Source organism: Lepisma saccharinum, chromosome 27 (genome assembly GCF_977018435.1).
Source record: "Lepisma saccharinum chromosome 27, izLepSacc3.1, whole genome shotgun sequence".
Taxonomy (NCBI): domain Eukaryota; kingdom Metazoa; phylum Arthropoda; class Insecta; order Zygentoma; family Lepismatidae; genus Lepisma; species Lepisma saccharinum.
Genome location: NC_139255.1, coordinates 47,331,502 through 47,352,498, shown reverse-complemented (window position 1 = coordinate 47,352,498; position 20,997 = coordinate 47,331,502). Strand labels below are relative to the sequence as shown.

At 39.3% G+C, this 20,997-nt stretch overlaps 1 protein-coding gene across 1 annotated transcript in view; it reads right to left on the bottom strand.

Moving 5' to 3' along the window:
- Positions 1–20,997, bottom strand: part of Neto (Neuropilin and tolloid-like) — a 621,542-nt gene that overhangs the window by 57,001 nt on the left and 543,544 nt on the right. Inside the window, exon 5 of the mRNA XM_083113526.1 lies at positions 7,617–7,777. Coding sequence (XP_082969652.1) covers positions 7,617–7,777 — 161 coding nt within the window. The remainder of the gene's footprint in view (positions 1–7,616; positions 7,778–20,997) is intronic.

Genomic DNA, 20,997 nt, shown 5'->3' with positions numbered 1-20,997 from the left:
AAAAACAAGGGAATGTAGGGTATCATGAAGCAAACTTTAAAGCCCTAAGAACGAAATTAAAAGCGGAAATAAACAAAGCTTACCAAAACTACCTTAACAGCTGCGAAGCTAATCTGACTCGCGACCCAAATCTCTTTTGGTCTTTAGTTAAGAATCAAAGGAAGAATCCACCAGCCCAACCAACCAAACTCAATGGTGAACCTATTGATAACAATAACATCCAGAATGTTTACGCTACATATTTCGAATCTGTCTTTACCGCGGAACCATCCTCTTACGAAACCACACGTACGAACGCGCTTCCGAAATCCCAACTTAGTCTCTTAAGCATCCCAGAAATCTCCATCAAGAAACTCAAACCAAACTCAAAGCCATCAAGAAACTCAAACCAAAAAGAGCAGCTGGACCGGACCTAATCCCCCCCTACGTAATTAAAGGTTGCTCAGAGGCGCTCAAGTTCCCTCTCCACACCCTCTTTAATTTAATCTTGAAAACAGAAAAATTCCCCGCAAGTTGGAAAACGACGGAGATTTGTCCAATCCCCAAAGCAGCAGATAAGAGAGACATAAGTAACTACAGACCAATCGCGAAACTGTCAGCTCCAGCTAAACTCTTTGAGCAAATTATTTATAATCATATTTACTCGCATGTCAAACCTATCCTTTCTCCACACCAGCATGGATTTGTACAAAACCGTTCAAGTGTGACTAATCTCGTCGAATTAACAAATTACGTTGCGTCAACAATTGACGATAAAGGACAAGTCGATGTAAGATACATGGACTTCTCGAAGGCCTTCGACACGGTACACCACGATACTTTAATTCAGAAACTAGCCTACATCTGCCTCTCCCCGCAACTTATAAAACTACTTGCTTTATATTTACAGAATAGACGACAATATGTCATGCACCAAGGACTAAGGTCCTCCTATTACGTAGCCAGCTCCGGTGTCCCCCAAGGTTCGAACCTAGGCCCCCTGCTGTACTTGATTTTCATTAACGATTTACCAGATGCACTAAAAAACTTCGAAAAATTCATCTTTGCTGACGATGTCAAAATTTTCAAAGAAATTAAAAGCGATCACGACTGCACGAAATTACAAGACGAACTTAACGAAGTACTTGATTGGTGCAAAAACAACAAGGTTTATCTCAATCTCAAGAAATGCAAAGTAGTGTCATTCACACGTAACAAACATCCCATCCAATACTCGTATAACATTTCCGACGTAGAAATCCTAAGAGAGAATACTGTAACTGATTTTGGAGTCACATTGGACAAAGCTTTAAATTTCCAGACACACACTGCGCGCATCCTCAGTGAAGCGCACAGGAACCTAGGATTTGTGATGAGAATGGGTAGCCAGTTTAAGAAAAAAGAAACCTTTTTGCTACTTTACTATACATTTGTCAGATCAAAACTTGAATATGCCTCAGTCGTTTGGGACCGTTATTTAAAAAGGAAATCGATAAAATAGAGAAACTCCAAAATAAATTCTTAAGGTATTTAGTATATAAATTAGATGGCATTTATCCAAAATTCACTTCGGGTGACATCTTACGCAACATGCTGAGTGTCCCGTCCCTTGAAAAAAGAAGACACATGCACCAGTTAACCTTCCTTTCGAAACTTGCAAATGGAAAAATAGACTCTTCTGCACTTCTCGCAAAAATAAACTTTTATGTTCCATACTCAAAATTAAGACCCAGAAATGACCTCTTCCAAATTTCACGCGGTAGAACCAGGATGGCTGAAACGGATCCCATTAGGAGGATGTGCGCGTTGTACAATATAGTCTCCAATAATACCCCTGACATTGATCTATTTAGACCTAAAAGCAAACTTATTATATGAACCCTGTATATAATAGCATTGTAACCAAATATGTTGTATACTTTATGATATACCACCCTTGTATTATATATTGTTGTTATGTAATGATTATTCTGTTCCGTCTTATACGTAGTTCTTTTCTCCTTGTCTTTGTTGTTTTCTCTTTCCAATTCTTAATTACTTTTTGTCAATATGTATGTGAACTGAACTCAGTTAACCTCAAAACACTGTAACTGGGCATTTGCCTGTAGTGTTTAATAAATAAATAAATAAATAAATAAATATATATATATATAAATAAATGACGCACTTCTATTTAACCTAATATTATCTTCAGCTTGTTCTGGCATCGATAACGCACTTCTATTTAACGTTTATTATTCTCAGCTTGTTTAAGCATCGATTTAACCTTATATTATCCTCAGTTTGTTCAGACATTTAGGTTTCTATTGCCCATGACGCACTTCTATTTAATTACTTTTTCACCAGCTTGCTCTGCCATCAATCGCGCAGAGGAAAATAAATAGAAAAGAGAATGTTATGAGGAGAGATAGAGAATCAGAACACAAAAGAAAGACAGAGAAATTATATAATGAAATGAAAAAAAACAAGGATGAGAGAAAGAATAATAGAAAGAAGAAAAAAATATTTCGTGCATCCCCTCCCCCCTACCCAACGAAATTCTCTGCCAACGTGCAACGAGCCTCAGTGAACTGCTACATAAACTGAGACTCGAAGTCTAAATGAAATTCAAAGCCTAAATAGCGAGCTAAAACTGGCGGAATGAAATTTAATCAAACTTTATCCTATTTGAACTTTCCCACCTCATTCGCTCGAGCCCCGAGTTTCAAAGCCTTCCCATCTCATCGGTAGCGCTGGTAGCTATGACAAGAGGACCACGAGAATCAAATAAGATCAAACACACTATGCCACACAACGCGATATAACATTTAAACGTTCAATCTATTTTACATGAAACCTAAGTTAGAGTTCACTCCGGTTGCAATCCTATTTACTAGAAGATATATTCCCTTTCTTGGAACACCCTATACAACCATTTACTCCATAGCGTTGACCACTGGAATGTTAGGCAATAATCTGAAATCACCAGATCATATGTTCTTCAATGGACGTACCACCCATGAACCTCCCACCAAGCCCTTATGCATGTGCACCTTTAAAAGTAAAGATATTCGATATCCATGGCCTTGAGCAGCAATGCCTGAGAATGACTAGCCTACAGATTGGAAAATGTATAGATTGAGAATTCAAACCAGATAGACACTGTCCAATCCCTTTGTCATTGTTATTACTCCCACACTGTACCCATGTTCTCAAGAGCAACAATTATGACAGAGTGACCAATGCGATATGAATTCCCCCTCTGTAAGAGAATTATTTCATTAGTACATTCATAGACACTATATTCTACACTGAGGGACCTTTGAGGTTAAATGGTAACGCCACTAAATAGCAACAGATGTTTTTATTATTTAGAGTACAGGTCAAAATTAATTTAGCTTGGATCAGGCTTACAACAAACATTCAACGTTAATTAATTAGGCAGCACGTTACTTTTCCAGCTAACATTATTACGTCTGTCTGGCCCTAGTAAACTCTGACCGTATCATTTAAAACAATGCAAACCAAATAATATAAGCCATCACCAAATATTATGGTGACATTTCCTATACAATACACGGCAATATTTTACTTGATACCGGTGAAGCTTATTATTTTAGAAATAGAAAAATTTGGAGAATTTCACATAGATTGAAATTACAGGTAACAGTTTCATACATCGGAGACACATTTCTTCAATTTTACACAAGAACCTACTTACGGAAATGAGTTTCTCCAAGGTTTACAACGTTCGTCGAGGTATTTTCTTTCATCGTGGAATATATTTGACCGGGAAATCATGTATTTTTCAAGAGAAATATCTCACCGACGCACAATTGCCATTGCTTTCATTTGCTTGCCCTACGGCAACCGAATACTGCGTACGTTTGATGGCGTAAGCCCCTGTCAGTGTTTCAACCCCCCCTTTTTTTTACTATGCTTGCCTAACGTAACCAAACCTAACCTAACCTTATCGGAAATGGTTCGTGGGGCTATCCGTGAATGGTTCGTGGGGCTATCCGTCAGCTACCCGTGCATAATGTATAATTTCCACCGGTGACGAACACGATAGTAGGTATTTTTCGGTGCAGAAGGTTGAAACACTGCATACCCACAACGTGAGTCAAGATGTGCCCGCCATATTGTGTGTTCCGGAAGCGAAGAAAGGAATAAAAAAAACACTGAGAATGTGAAAAATTGCGTTTGTTTTCGTGTAAAAAGCATAATGGCACCTTGAACTATGTTCCGCAATACACAATTGGTAAGTACAAACCATGCGAATCACAAAATATCCGATTTTAATGTGTCTCCGATCTATGAAACTGTTACGAACTTACAATATCTTCACCATCAAATGAAAATTTGAATTCTTGAAATATAAATTTAGCTAAGGAAATAACTGTCACTCAGCAATATGTAAACATTCACACCTGTGAATACATCACGTGACCTTGACCTTGTTTTAACAATTTTACTCTTTAGGCTACAAATTGCTAAAAGTGAATATAGAATACGCTAGGCATAAATATAACAGAATACTTATGATAACTGATCTCCATGCAAATGTTTAAGACTAGTAGTTTAAATTTTCCTCAAAATGGCTACCGATGCGTATGGATACGACCACGTGTTTCGATCACACGTATTTCCGAAATATGGCCATTTCCGAACGCACACGCATGCTAGCATATAATATATCGCAGGAATGTATTGTTATGACGAAGTTTATCCTGCAATTATGTGGCGCCACTTAGTTATAAGAAGGTTTTGATACTTACGATCTTGCCGCGGAAACCAATCCCAAGATCACCATGTCCGGCATAAATTCAATTATCCATCGCAACACAATCGTTCCTTTCCATATTCGTTTCGAAACATAAATTGCAGTCCTTAGTGCCTTATTTGCACTGTTTCGATCACTTCATAATCCCTGGAACACAACGATTTCTACGGATTCCTTCTGCTTGTCAAAATTTAAACGTCCATGTCTTTTACCATCTTGTACGACGAGTCCATGTGAACCGCTCCTTTTCCCCGTTCTTGGAAACGATTCCTTTCATCTGTTCGGAGATGTAATGTTCATTGCACGTGCCTCATTGCATCTATATATCAAGTTAAGATAGTGTATTAAACATAAAATGCACTACTTGGACATTGTTTTTCTTAACATGATAATCACATTCACAAACCGTACCAAAGGATAACAACAATTGTGCTTACCGAATCACCCAGTGAGCTGAGGACACGTTCTGAATGCAATCAGTTCAAATGAACAGCTCGGTCAGCTGTCCACTATGCTGCTGTCATCAAATGAGCGATTCTAGAGTTGACAGCCCACAATGATGAATAACAAATGTAGGGCGGCAGCTTTGAAAATTACCTCTTACAGATGCAAATTAATGAAATCAACCAAATTAATTACCGATGTGAATGACCCATATGGTATTGATTGTCATAAACGCCACTGTACCTGTAGCAAGGAAGATAGTTGCACATGAGCAAAAGGAAAAATGAGCTGTCATTTATTCTTGCATAACAGCATAAGAGATTCCACCCTTGAAAGTAGGCAAACCGACATGCTCAGAGGTAATTCGGGTCACGAACCTGCAAGGATACAGTGCCGCAACCACTATTGATGTCGACTGTACTTCAGCACGTGATGCAGAGTCTCTTTCCAGGAAGCGAGGCGCAACCTGATGAAAAGGGGGGGGGGTCTCTCGTCTCGCAATCACAATCGGCTCGGACGTTTCAAAAGAGGAGACTTACGGGGGTAGTGTTTGTGTAATTAGCGGGTGCAGAATGAAGTCTGATTAAATTAATTAAACCTGCACAGCCCAATAACCTCTGTTCGCTTGATGAAGAAGGAGGGGAGGGACAGAACCCCTTTTCCTAGCGTACCGAGATCCCTTATTTCTATAAAAAAAATACTTGCAATAAAATAATGTTAAACAAATTCATGCTAGTGGTCACGAAATTGTACTACTCCCTTGTTCTTTTCATGCAATAATTTCAATATTAAATTTGGAGCTGCAGGAATATTTGAGCGTTGCTTACGAACTTTCACATGGGTGAATGCAAAATTTGTAAAACTAGGATCACATTTAGTTCGTTAGTTAGATAACTCCAAGTAAAATTAACCAAAGGCAGACAGGTATACAAGTATTTTGATTGTTTTTTTAAAATACAGGGCGTTGCAGAGAAATTTGCATAAATTTTGGATAATGTTCTTGCGCTCTTCTTTTCCATCTCTTTTACATTGGCAGCTAATGTAAATAAGGCAACACTTCTATCCTAGACAAGAGTTCAGTTCAAGGTGTGACACATATTAACAAAATAGTATTTTTAACAAAATTATTACTTCATGATTGAAATACTTCATATACCGCAAATAGTTTGAGAATATACAATTCTTCGCAACAAGATTTTGTGAAAGTTCTTGCTCTATTTTACAGGATTGACGGTGGTGCCATCTTTTATTCAGAATTAGTACTTCACGTCATCGGATCTGGTGCTCGCCCAACTTTTAATTCCTAGAGTAAAGGCGGGCGCGATGTGGTGTTGACAACACCACTTCCACTATTCCAGGTTCGAGAATAAGTTGAGTCCTATCTTCATGGAACGATTAAATGCTCAGCGTATAAAGCTTTTAAAATAATATTTTAAAAGATACTAAGGCGAATGGAAAATACAGGGTTATTCAAAAGTGTGGAACCAACAATATTATTTCTACAGATGTCACTGTACATGAATGGAACCACATGCAGTATCCAGGAGACCAAATACTGCATACTTGACGCCATTTTGTATCCGCCATTTTCGATTCAACATATTCTTTTAAAATAGGAAAAGGAGAATGTGGCATATCAATGTCATGTGAAATTTTCTGCCAAATTGAATGGTGAAATCCATTTTAAGATATCTTATCAATACTTACATGCACGCAACGCGTTTGACCATATACAGAAACGTTTTAAATAAATACTCACGAATTAAATCCAAATTAAGACATGATTATAAAGATCCAATAAAGCTTAGGTGTGTAAACAAAAAATTATATACGAGGGTCGTGTCATAATTGTTGATCTCTATCGACATGCATATTTCTTGTTTGACTAAACAGGAAATATTTCATTATACACTGTAATGTTCACTGTAATTAAAGTTTATTGTACAACATAGCAGTTTCTACAATTTGTGAGATATGCAAAACCCTGAACACTGATCAGTTTGGCTGCAAAAAAAAAAAAAATCTTTGCACAGGAAAAACCTAATTACGCTCCGATATGTGCTATTAGAATGGTAACATATTTTGTATAAATACAGTTTAGTGCTTTTCAATAACATCATGAGAGGCGTAGTCATAAAGATGATCATGGGGGCTAAATCCCCGCATAAATTTGCACACGTTATGAAAATTTTGCTCCCCAGCCAAACAAAATTGACAAATTTCTGTAAATGTTTTGTTATTACCAGTTCAAATGCACCTTCTCCAAAATGTATATTAAAGTTATTTCCCTACCTATCCCATCATATCTGAAAATAAGTATATATGGATATTTTCCTTGAAGCAAAACGGCCTCATATCAGTATAATTTGTGAACAGTAATTATAACATGGTTCTCGTGTTTCGAACAGGAAAAGAAGTTATACCAACTCACCTTGTAATCTGACTCCAGCTTGATAACCCACATACAGTCCAAGGGGAAGGGATGCTTTCTGCTATACTCGATCCGTTCTTGTTCTATGTCTTTATTTGATATTATTCCTTCTATCCCGTTTATATTCTTAACACACATCTCTGAGGGAGGGTCTGGAATTTCTACAAAATAAGAAGACAAATAGGAATATCAGTATATATTTAATATAAATTTATTGTCACATACTATACATTTGATTCAATAATGTTTAACCTAGTAAGGATGTCATTTGGGGGCTGTTGATCCACTGTACCCCCTCGAGAAATTTATGAAACGGTAGACGAAATCCCGTTTGCTGCTGTTATGGAATTTCGTGTTGGGTGCTATATTCACTTGCACGAACCCCCGCGCTGTTCTGCTACACGCTAAGGTTAACAGAACCAAACTGAGATATTTGATCCCAAAGTATGGCCTGAGTATGTAAAACCTTCCATCTCGGAGAACTTTCCCAGCTTTTTATTAGTAAAAATCTGTTACATGCACACTCATATAGCTAAAGAACACATGCCATGCAAAATATCACTTCACCAAACTTAGCACTCCCAACTTGAAAAAATCGTCGAAAATTGCTATCAGCCCAGACCTAACCTATCTATGTATTAGTATAAACACCAATAAATATAACACTTCTAACGATAACACTGGGGAACAGAAAAAAATATTTTATTTTGTGGCATAAAGTTTAATAACAGTTTCAGCACACAAAACAGCTGTGATTGCCAATTGTATGATTGGTTCAATTGAATTGACTCCAGTTATGAAAATAAACACACCATGGAAAATGTAGGAGGTAAAATTACTCCACGCTTTTCTCGGTAATATCAAAATTTGATAATGGGCTGAAATTCCCATTAAGAAACTTATTTATTTATTTGTAAATTGTTGCTAGGCAACTTATGAAGCGTTGCCAGGCAGTATATCTCTTAATGTTGAATTTTGTAGTATAACTAAGCGAAATGCGTTTAATGTGAAGACATTGAAAATATGAGTTCCTCACGTAGTAAGTGTTTCAATATTTGTATCAGGCTTATTTTGCCAAAATTCTGGGACAACAGAATAAAAAATGGGTCCCACAGATAGTTTGCAAAACTTGTTTGGAATCACTTCGTTATTGGGGCCAAGGCGGAAGAAAGGGACTCAAATTTGGAGTGCCCATGACATGGAGTGAACCAAAAAATCATGTTAATGATTGCTATTTTTGTGCTGTGAATGTTAAGGGCATGAATAGATTCAAAAACCGTAATTGGGTGTACCCTAATGTAAAGTCAGCAAAGCCGCCAATACTGCACAGTGAAAATTTACCTTTACCAGTATGTACCTTTTGACGTTGAGATATCAGATGAAAGTGCTAGTGCAATACAGCAGGAAAATGATCACATAGTTTGTTACTTCATTAATTATTACGATCATAGGCCTATATTATATTATTTTTATAATAAAAAGAAATATTAAATTGTTGTTGGAAGTTCATTTATATGTATGTCTTATGTTTCCGCCATTTTGGTTTAGTTGCATTTATTTCATAAATTAGAGCCAATTCAGGAAATATATTATTATATCATTATTCAGCAGCATGAAATCGCTCTAAATTAGCTCTCAAACACTGTGCCGCAATTTCACTGTTCCCCAGTGTAATTTCACTTCTAGTTTGGTTTCATAAGTTTTCAGTCCTACGTGTCTGATTTACTTTATTTTATAATACATTTCTGAAACGGTAGGCAGCGTCCCGTCTGCTGTTGTTGTGGAATGTCGTGATGGGTGCTATATTCACTTTGCAGGAAGCTTTACGGCTGTTCTTCTTCATGCTAAAGTAACAGACATACTTTATTTCACAATAACACATCTCAGCGAGCTAGAAACAACTGAAAACGTTCATAAACAACATAATTTACATAAACTATGCAAAATATTTCAATTTCTCAAGGGGTACAGACGGGCAAGGGTACCGTTATTGGTAATAATGTCACACAATCAGAGATAGCGCCAGTGGTAAACCAGATGCGATTATGGCCACTCCGTCAAAGTGCATTGTGAAAATCTCGTGATAAAAATAAAATTCACACACACACGGTTCGAATCCCGGCCTGGGCATGGTCTCTTCATCAATTTCATCATATCATCACTCATCTTTGTCTTCGCGATTAGCCAAAAGTGGCGGAAAAGCGAAGTGAAATAAACCATATCAGTCAAATCAAATTTACTTTCCTCAGAAAAACCTTCCCAACTGTTATTTATTCATGTTGGGAGATGATGACAATGTTTTAAGAAATGTTTTAGTGTATACTTACCTTTTTAGGAGCAGCAGAGAGCATCAGGTATGTAACTGATTAGTAATCAGTGATTACGTAGCTAGGAAGGTAGCAGGGTGCATGATACATTTGTGAAGAACCTAGATCGGAGACGTCACAGAGGAATGGGTACTTATACAGTGCGTCCATTTCGATCTGCAGCCGAGAGATCGGGAGAAACGTGGCGGGCGGCGCTGACGGAGATGCCGACATTTGAGACCTGTAATGCCCGCTTATTTTTCTGGACATCTTGCAAAACGAGCACTAACCTGTGTTATAACACGCAAAAGTTCTTCTGTAATTCTTCCAAGTTCCACCCTTATATACACAAATAAATATGCTTTAGAAATTATATTAAGAGCCACAGATAATACTCTGTAAAACATTTTAATCATAGTTTTGACCAGTAACGTCCTGCTTAAGTTTATATCCTTGAAAGAGTTTTGTGTCGATGGGGATCGTTTGGAGGTTTCGAATGTGCAACACTGTATCAAGATTACGCTGCAGACGAACCGTTAAAAGCTAATGGTGTTCGTGAGCTTCCTTGCAATCCGAAATCTCCTAGCTCAAGTTTTTTGTTCCTTCGCGACTACAGAGCTGTGAATATAGTGGCAGGCAGATGTAAACCAAGAGCGTGTTAATTTCGTACTGTGCGTAAGAGTGTTATTCTTGGTTACTTGCCGTTACTTGTTTGTGTTATTGCAGTGTGTATGTGTGTTGTGTCAGTCAGACGATTGTAATGCCAGCCGCAAGGTTCACGTTAGAACAAAGAATTTTTATGTATGACACTTACGTGAAAACAGACTCGTGTCGAGACGTGTGTAGGCAATTTGTACAGAAATTCCCAGGCGTGTAGGTGGACATCACTTTGAACAACTCTTATAACACAGGTTAGTGCTAGTTTTGCAATATTTATATAAATGTCTGCATATGTCCATAACAATATGCGGGCATTACAGGCCGCAAATGTCGGCACCTCCGTCAGCGCCGCCCGCCACGTTTCTCCCGATCTCTCGGCTGCAGATCGAAATGGACGCACGGTATAAAGGGAAAGTCCCGCTTCATTTCTCCTGCTCTCTTCCCCATACAACAGCACAAGAGTGTGTTCAGTAATGAATAGAGATGCACCATAGTGGTCTAGGTGGATCGAGACGAATGTTCAGAATTGGTTTTAATTCTCGGGGAGGCATTCGGATTGTTCCGCTTAAGTGCCGAGCAGAACCGAAGTGTGCCGAGCAGAACCGAAGTGTGACGAGCAGAGCCGAAGTGTGCCGAACAGAACCGAAGTGTGCCGAACAGAACCGAACCAACATGTTATGCATTACTTTCCATTTGGTTTGCCGTGCCGATTGCTTGTACTGGCTTTTCTGCCTTATACGTCAGAATGACCAAACCATATATATATTTCATGTTAGTGGTAGGTGACGTCATTTATTTCTCCTGCTGGTGTTATTTGAGAGGATAAGCATTGAGGCTGGATAAAATGGAAGGATATTAGACAGGATATGTTAATGATAAGTAGGTCTCGGAAGTTGAGGAAAATTTTTTTTTTCCTAGTGTCCGAAGACGAGGCCCAACATAATATATGTTAATTTTGGGTCATTGTAGGCCAGAAAAAGGTGGGTTTTATTTGTCCTTTTTTGCCTTTTTGGGCGTTTTTTGGCTTATTGGTCCTTTTTTAGCCTTTTTTAGGTATTAACGGCTTTTTCTTTTTGCAACTTCACCTTCTTTCGACTAGGTTTTTACTTCCCATTCTCAATTCAAATCATCATCAGTTCATGACCTCTTAAACATCCTTTCTGTACTAAATATATATATATATATATATATATATTTGGACGACTGAAGCAGGTACGGTACAAGGTCCTTTAACCGTAACTTGTCTGGAAGGTCGCGCTGTAAGTGACAACGTTCTCTTGTTTTGAAGCTTTCAGTTTCTCGCACTGTATGTACCATACCACCAGAACTATGTATTTTCTTTATTCATTAAATATGTAATTAAAACTGAAGTTATTAATTAAATTGGATCACATTTATATGTCCTTTTTTTGGTATTTTTAGGTATTTTTATATGTCCATTTTTGGCTATTTTGAGGTCTTCAATTTCGAAGCCCTACTGCAACTTGCGAAGGTAGCCAATTCCATCAGTGGCTCGTTGGTGTAGAAAAGAAAACAGTTGCTAGTAGCTGACGAATTCTGGGAATAACACAAGCAGACAAAGTACCAAATGGAGAAATTCTGAGATGGGAAAAGAACAAATCGGTTAGAAAAAAAAGAGGAGAGGCCTCAACAGAAGAGAAGTTCAGAAGGCAACAGTAAAGAAGAAGCTACCAAGATGAAGATTGGAAAGGCAAAAAAATAGACAAAACGTACGGCGAGGCGTGGTGGGGATGCTACAGGAGAGGTCAGCTGCAGTAGATCAATCTTAGGGTTTAAGTCGCTCGGTGCTGCTGTCAGAAAGCTCAAGAGGTGAAAAACAAGAGACCCGCACGTGTCTTTTTCCCTGTTGTTTAGGTAACTCTGAACAAAATCAAGTACCACACGTGGCTTTAAGAAACTAGCCTGTAACTTTTCACAACATCGAGATTTAAAGTAATTTCCCCCGGACCAAGGTATGTAGATAACAAGTGAGTCAATGAGGCAGGCAGGCAGAATCAGGGTTATATTTTCTTCTCTCATTTCATTTCCATTTGTTTTCCGTTTTGAACTGTGATACACATCATCTCATCACGTGTACCTCCACCACAGATTACTAGACAAAATGGAGTTTTGAACACAGATAAATAAACATACCAGGCATTAGATCAGATATTCGCTAAACACATCCTGTATTCAGGGACTACCTACATATGACCACCGTGAAAACATAGACAGACAGAAACTCTTAACGGTTGGTATATAATAATAATAATACTTATTATTATTATTATCAGAGTTCCTACGTCTTTTTGATTATGAAATTCCCTGACATTTCCAGGTATTCTAGTACAAAAAAATATTTTTTTCCAGACATGTTTTGTTGAACATTGTGTTTTCAATTAAATAATAAGCAAAAAATATATAAGCAAAATATTTAGCACTGCTTTACGACCAGCGTACGTTTAATTCCTTACACTCCGCTCCAGTTTTTCAAAAGCAAATTTTGTCCTACACGCACAAAACACGTGCATATTCGACGAACAACATCATGATGTCACAACTGATACAAATTTATCGGCTGTAATGCATCTCCGCCAACTAAAAGCTTCATATGAGACACTATCTACATAAGCAATACAAACCTTTTTCACTTTATAGCGCATTTCCTACACAACAAAAATTTCTCCAGATGCTGTGCATATTTAAATGTAAAGAGGTTAGGAACGAGACGAATCCAAGAACCTAGATCGCAGATAGAACGGATGCAGAACCGAAATTTGAAGGAACCAAAATTTTGTACCAGACTGAGAATCGTAAGTTTCTGAACTGAATCGTTTTGGGGAGTGGAATCACAAGAACCGAATCTGGATCACTTGTTCATTTTGCAATCGAAATCGATTACCTATACATACGATCTATCTTGATTTTGCTAAGGCTTTTGATTCAATTAATCACAATATTTTATTACGCAAACTTTCAAGTTTCGGGTTGACTAGTGATTTTCTTCCTCTCATGGCCTCATATCTTAATGGTCGAAAACAATATGTAACCTATAGACAATCGAAGTCGTTTGAATATATTGTGAAGTCAGGTGTACCACAAGGATCGAATCTTGGTCCACTACTTTTTGTATTGTTTATAAATGACCTACCATTACAAATTGAATATTCTAAATGTCTCATGTATGCTGATGACATAAAGATTTATGAACAAATTAATAATGATGGAGACATTAGGAAACTTCAAAGAGATTTAGGTATGGTGTATGAGAGGAGTATAAACAATGACCTTAATTTAATATCAAGAAGTGTTCTTTTATGGAGTTATCAAGTAAAATAAATACCTCTAAAATCTCCTATTTTATGTGTGGAGAAGAGCTTGAAAGAATAAATTTTATTAAGGACCTAGGCATTATTATGGATCGTAATATGATGTTTAACAAACATGTATCATACATGGTAAACAATGCATTTAGATCATTAGGTTTTCTTATAAGAAATACGAGGAATCTAACTAATGTAGACAGTATTTCTCTCTTGTATAATGCATTAGTTAGATGTAAGCTTGAATATGGTTCTAATGTTTGGTTTACATATTATAAATCCCAGGAGTTGGTAATTGAAAGAATTCAAAAACGATTTTTAAGATATTTGTATTACAAAAAGTATAATGTACCATCATACTATAATAACTTATCATACAATGACCTACTTAATGAGTTTAATTATGAAAGTCTTATTAATAGAATGGAAATAACACGACAAATATTTCTGTACAAAACAAAGACTGGTATCATAGATAACCCTACTATTCTCCAAAAGATATGTTTCAATGCAAAGAAATGTGGTCTAAGGCTGCGGCAATTGATGTCTTATGATATTCCTAAAACAGAAAAATTCAAGAATTCACCATTATTTAGAATGTCCTTTGCGTACAACAAAATATCTATATTGCAATCTAATCTTGATTTTAGTATTTCAATCAATGAGTACAAAAAAATATTAAGACAAGTGTTTACAACATAAATTATAAGATTTAGTGTTATACTTAGCAATATATCATTGCATATGAATAAAAATGACGTTTTTTTGTTTTTTCTTGTTTTTTTTTTGTCTTGTTCTGTATTGTTTTGGGTGAAACGATTCTAAATTGCTAATTGGGTGTTATATGATTCTATAGTATAGTCTAGTAATTTATATTACATTATATTTGTGTATGTGTTCTACCTGTCTTATGTCTCACTGTATTATATTATGTGTTTCTCTTGTTTTTGTATTTGTATTTTTATTGGCTACCTTCTGTAAAAGGAGAAAATTTCTCTGATGAAGGAAATAAATAAATAAATAAACTTGTCTTGCAGACTCCAAAATGCACGTAAATTCCAGATGATCTGCCAAATTTCCTGGCATTTTCAGGTTTTTCAGATACGTAGTAACCGTGATTACTACTACTTCTGCTGCTACTACTACTACTACTGCTGCTGCTCCTACTACTGTTACTACTACTGCTGCTGCTCCTGCTACTACCACCACTGCTGATGATGATGATGATACTACTACTACTACTACTGCTGCTCCTGCTGCTGCTACTACTACAACTACCACTGCTGCTGCTGCTGATACTACCACCACCACTGCTGCTGATGATGATACTACTACTGTTGCTGCTGCTGCTGCTGCTGCTGCTGCTACTACTACTACTACTACCACTGCTGCTGATGATGATACTACTACCACTGCTGCTGCTGCTGATACTAACACTACCACTGCTGCTGATGATACTACTACTGCTGCTGCTGCTGCTACTACTACTACCACTGCTGCTGATGATGATACTACTACTACTACTACCACTGCTGATGAAGATGATACTACTACTGCTGCTGCTACTACTACTACTACCACTGCTGCTGCTGATGATGATACTACTACTACTACTGCTGCTGCTGCTGCTACTACTACTACTACCACTGCTGCTGCTGCTGATACTACCACTACCACTGCTGCTGATGATGATACTACTACTGCTGCTGTTACTACTACTACTACCACTGCTGCTGATGATGATAATACTACTACTGCTGCTGCTACTACTACTACTACTACCACTGCTGCTGCTGCTGATACTACCACTACCACTGCTGCTGATGATGATACTACTACTACTGCTGCTGCTACTACTACTACTACCACTGCTGATGATGATGATACTACTACTACTACTGCTGCTGATAATACCACTACCACTGCTGCTGATGATGATACTACTACTGCTGCTTCTACTACTACTACTACTACTACTACTACTACTACTACTACTACTACTACCACCACCACTGCTGCTGCTGATGATACTATTACTGCTGCTGCTGCTGCTACTACTACTACCACTGCTGCTGATGATGATACTACTACTACTACTACCACTGCTGATGATGATGATACTACTACTGCTGCTGCTGCTGCTGCTACTACTACTACTACCACTGCTAATGATGATGATGATACTACTACTACTACTGCTGCTGCTGCTGCTACTACTACTACTACCACTGCTGCTGCTGCTGATACTACCACTACCACTGCTGCTGATGATGATACTACTACTGCTGCTGCTGCTACTACTACTACTACCACTGCTGCTGATGATAATACTACTACTGCTGCTACTACTACTACTACTACTACTACTACTACCACTGCTGCTGCTGCTGATACTACCACTACCACTGCTGCTGATGATGATACTACTACTACTACTGCTGCTGCTGCTGCTGCTGCTGCTGCTACTACTACCACTGCTGATGATGATGATACTACTACTACCACTGCTGCTGATAATACCACTACCACTGCTGCTGATGATGATACTACTACTGCTGCTGCTGCTACTACTACTACCACTGCTGCTGATGATGATAATACTACTACTGCTGCTGCTACTTCTACTACTACTACCACTGCTGCTGCTGCTGATACTACCACTACCACTGCTGCTGATGATGATACTACTACTACTGCTGCTGCTGCTGCTGCTGCTGCTACTACTACTACTACCACTGCTGCTGATGATGATACTACTACTACCACTGCTGCTGATAATACCACTACCACTGCTGCTGATGATGATACTACTACTGCTGCTGCTACTACTACTACCACTGCTGATGATGATGATAATACTACTACTGCTGCTGCTACTACTACTACTACTACCACTGCTGCTGCTGCTGATACTACCACTACCACTGCTGCTGATGATGATTCTACTACTACTGCTGCTGCTACTACTACTACTACCACTGCTGATGATGATGATACTACTACTACTACTGCTGCTGATAATACCACTACCACTGCTGCTGATGATGATACTACTACTGCTGCTTCTACTACTACTACTACTACTACTACTACTACTACTACTACTACTACCACCACTGCTGCTGCTGATGATACTACTACTGCTGCTGCTGCTACTACTACTACTACCACTGCTGCTGATGATGATACTACTACTACTACTACCACTGCTGATGATGATGATACTACTACTGCTGCTGCTGCTGCTACTACTACTACTACCACTGCACTGATGATGATACTACTACTACTACTGCTGCTGCTGCTGCTGCTACTACTACTACCACTGCTGCTGCTGCTGATACTACCACTACCACTGCTGCTGATGATGATACTACTACTGCTGCTGCTACTACTACTACTACCACTGCTGCTGATGATAATACTACTACTGCTGCTGCTACTACTACTACTACTACCACTGCTGCTGCTGCTGATACTACCACTACCACTGCTGCTGATGATGATACTACTACTACTGCTGCTGCTGCTGCTACTACTACTACCACTGCTGATGATGTTGATACTACTACTACCACTGCTGCTGATAATACCACTACCACTGCTGCTGATGATGATACTACTACTGCTGCTGCTACTACTACTACTACCACTGCTGCTGATGATGATAATACTACTACTGCTGCTGCTACTACTACTACTACTTCCACTGCTGCTGCTGCTGATACTACCACTACCACTGCTGCTGATGATGATACTACTACTGCTGCTGCTACTACTACTACTACTACCACTGCTGCTGCTGCTGATACTACCACTACCACTGCTGCTGATGATGATACTACTACTACTGCTGCTGCTGCTGCTGCTGCTACTACTACTACTACCACTGCTGCTGATGATGATACTACTACTGCTGCTGCTGCTACTACTACTACCACTGCTGCTGATGATGATAATACTACTACTGCTGCTGCTACTACTACTACCACTGCTGCTGCTGCTGATACTACCACTACCACTGCTGCTGATGATGATACTACTACTACTGCTGCTGCTACTACTACTACTACCACTGCTGATGATGATGATACTACTACTACTACTGCTGCTGATAATACCACTACCACTGCTGCTGATGATGATACTACTACTGCTGCTTCTACTACTACTACTACTACTACTACTACTACTACTACTACTACTACTACTACTACCACTGCTACTACCACTGCTGCTGATGATGATACTACTACTGCTGCTGCTGCTACTACTACTACTACCACTGCTGCTGATGGTGATGCTACTACTACTACTACCACTGCTGATGATGATGATACTACTACTGCTGCTGCTGCTGCTACTACTACTACTACCACTGCTGCTGATGATGATACTACTACTACTACTGCTGCTGCTGCTGCTACTACTACTACTACCACTGCTGCTGCTGCTGATACTACCACTACCACTGCTGCTGATGATGATACTACTACTGCTGCTGCTACTACTACTACTACTACCACTGCTGCTGATGATAATACTACTACTGCTGCTGCTACTACTACTACTACTACCACTGCTGCTGCTGCTGATACTACCACTACCACTGCTGCTGATGATGATACTACTACTACTACTGCTGCTGCTGCTGCTACTACTACTACTACCACTGCTGATGATGATGATACTACTACTACCACTGCTGCTGATAATACCACTACCACTGCTGCTGATGATGATACTACTACTGCTGCTGCTACTACTACTACTACTACTACCACTGCTGCTGATGATAATACTACTACTGCTGCTGCTACTACTACTACTACCACTGCTGATGATGATGATAATACTACTACTGCTGCTGCTACTACTACTACTACTACCACTGCTGCTGCTGCTGATACTACCACTACCACTGCTGCTGATGATGATACTACTACTACTGCTGCTACTACTACTACTACCACTGCTGCTGATGATGATAATACTACTACTGCTGCTGCTACTACTACTACTACTACCACTGCTGCTGCTGCTGATACTACCACTACCACTGCTGCTGATGATGATACTACTACTACTGCTGCTGCTGCTGCTGCTACTACTACTACTACTACCACTGCTGCTGATGATGATACTACTACTACCACTGCTGCTGATAATACCACTACCACTGCTGCTGATGATGATACTACTACTGCTGCTGCTAATACTACTACTACCACTGCTGCTGATGATGATAATACTACTACTGCTGCTGCTACTACTACTACTACTACCACTGCTGCTGCTGCTGATACTACCACTACCACTGCTGCTGATGATGATACTACTACTACTGCTGCTGCTACTACTACTACTACCACTGCTGATGATGATGATACTACTGCTACTACTGCTGCTGATAATACCACTACCACTGCTGCTGATGATGATACTACTACTGCTGCTTCTACTACTACTGCTGCTTCTACTACTACTACTACTACTACTACTACTACTACTACTACTACTACTACTGCTGCTGCTGATGATACTACTACTGCTGCTGCTGCTGCTACTACTACTACCACTGCTGCTGATGATGATACTACTACTACTACTACCACTGCTGATGATGATGATACTACTACTGCTGCTGCTGCTGCTACTACTACTACTACTACCACTGCTGCTGCTGCTGATACTACCACTACCACTGCTGCTGATGATGATACTACTACTACTGCTGCTACTACTACTACTACCACTGCTGCTGATGATAATACTACTGCTGCTGCTACTACTACTACTACTACCACTGCTGCTGATGATAATACTACTACTGCTGCTGCTACTACTACTACTACTACCACTGCTGCTGCTGCTGATACTACCACTACCACTGCTGCTGATGATGATACTACTACTACTACTGCTGCTGCTGCTGCTGCTGCTACTACTACCACTGCTGATGATGATGATACTACTACTACCACTGCTGCTGATAATACCACTACCACTGCTGCTGATGATGATACTACTACTGCTGCTGCTACTACTACTACTACCACTGCTGATGATGATGATAATACTACTACTGCTGCTGCTACTACTACTACTACTACCACTGCTGCTGCTGCTGATACTACCACTACCACTGCTGCTGATGATGATACTACTACTGCTGCTGCTACTACTACTACTACCACTGCTGCTGATGATGATAATACTACTACTGCTGCTGCTACTACTACTACTACTACCACTGCTGCTGCTGCTGATACTACCACTACCACTGCTGCTGATGATGATACTACTACTACTGCTGCTCTGCTGCTGCTACTACTACTACTACTACCACTGCTGCTGATGATGATACTACTACTACCACTGCTGCTGATAATACCACTACCACTGCTGCTGATGATGATACTACTACTGCTGCTGCTACTACTACTACTACCACTGCTGCTGCTGATGATAATACTACTACTGCTGCTGCTACTACTACTACTACTACCACTGCTGCTGCTGCTGATACTACCACTACCACTGCTGCTGATGATGATACTACTACTACTGCTGCTGCTACTACTACTACTACTACCACTGCTGATGATGATGATACTACTGCTACTACTGCTGCTGATAATACCACTACCACTGCTGCTGCTGATGATACTACTACTGCTGCTTCTACTACTACTACTACTACTACTACTACTACTACTACTACTACTACTACTGCTGCTGATGATACTACTACTGCTGCTGCTGCTGCTACTACTACTACCACTGCTGCTGATGATGATACTACTACTACTACTACTACCACTGCTGATGATGATGATACTACTACTGCTGCTGCTGCTGCTACTACTACTACTACCACTGCTGCTGATGATGATGATACTACTACTACTACTGCTGCTGCTGCTGCTACTACTACTACTACCACTGCTGCTGCTGCTGATACTACCACTACCACTGCTGCTGATGATGATACTACTACTGCTGCTGCTACTACTACTACTACTACCACTGCTGCTGATGATAATACTACTACTGCTGCTGCTACTACTACTACTACTACCACTGCTGCTG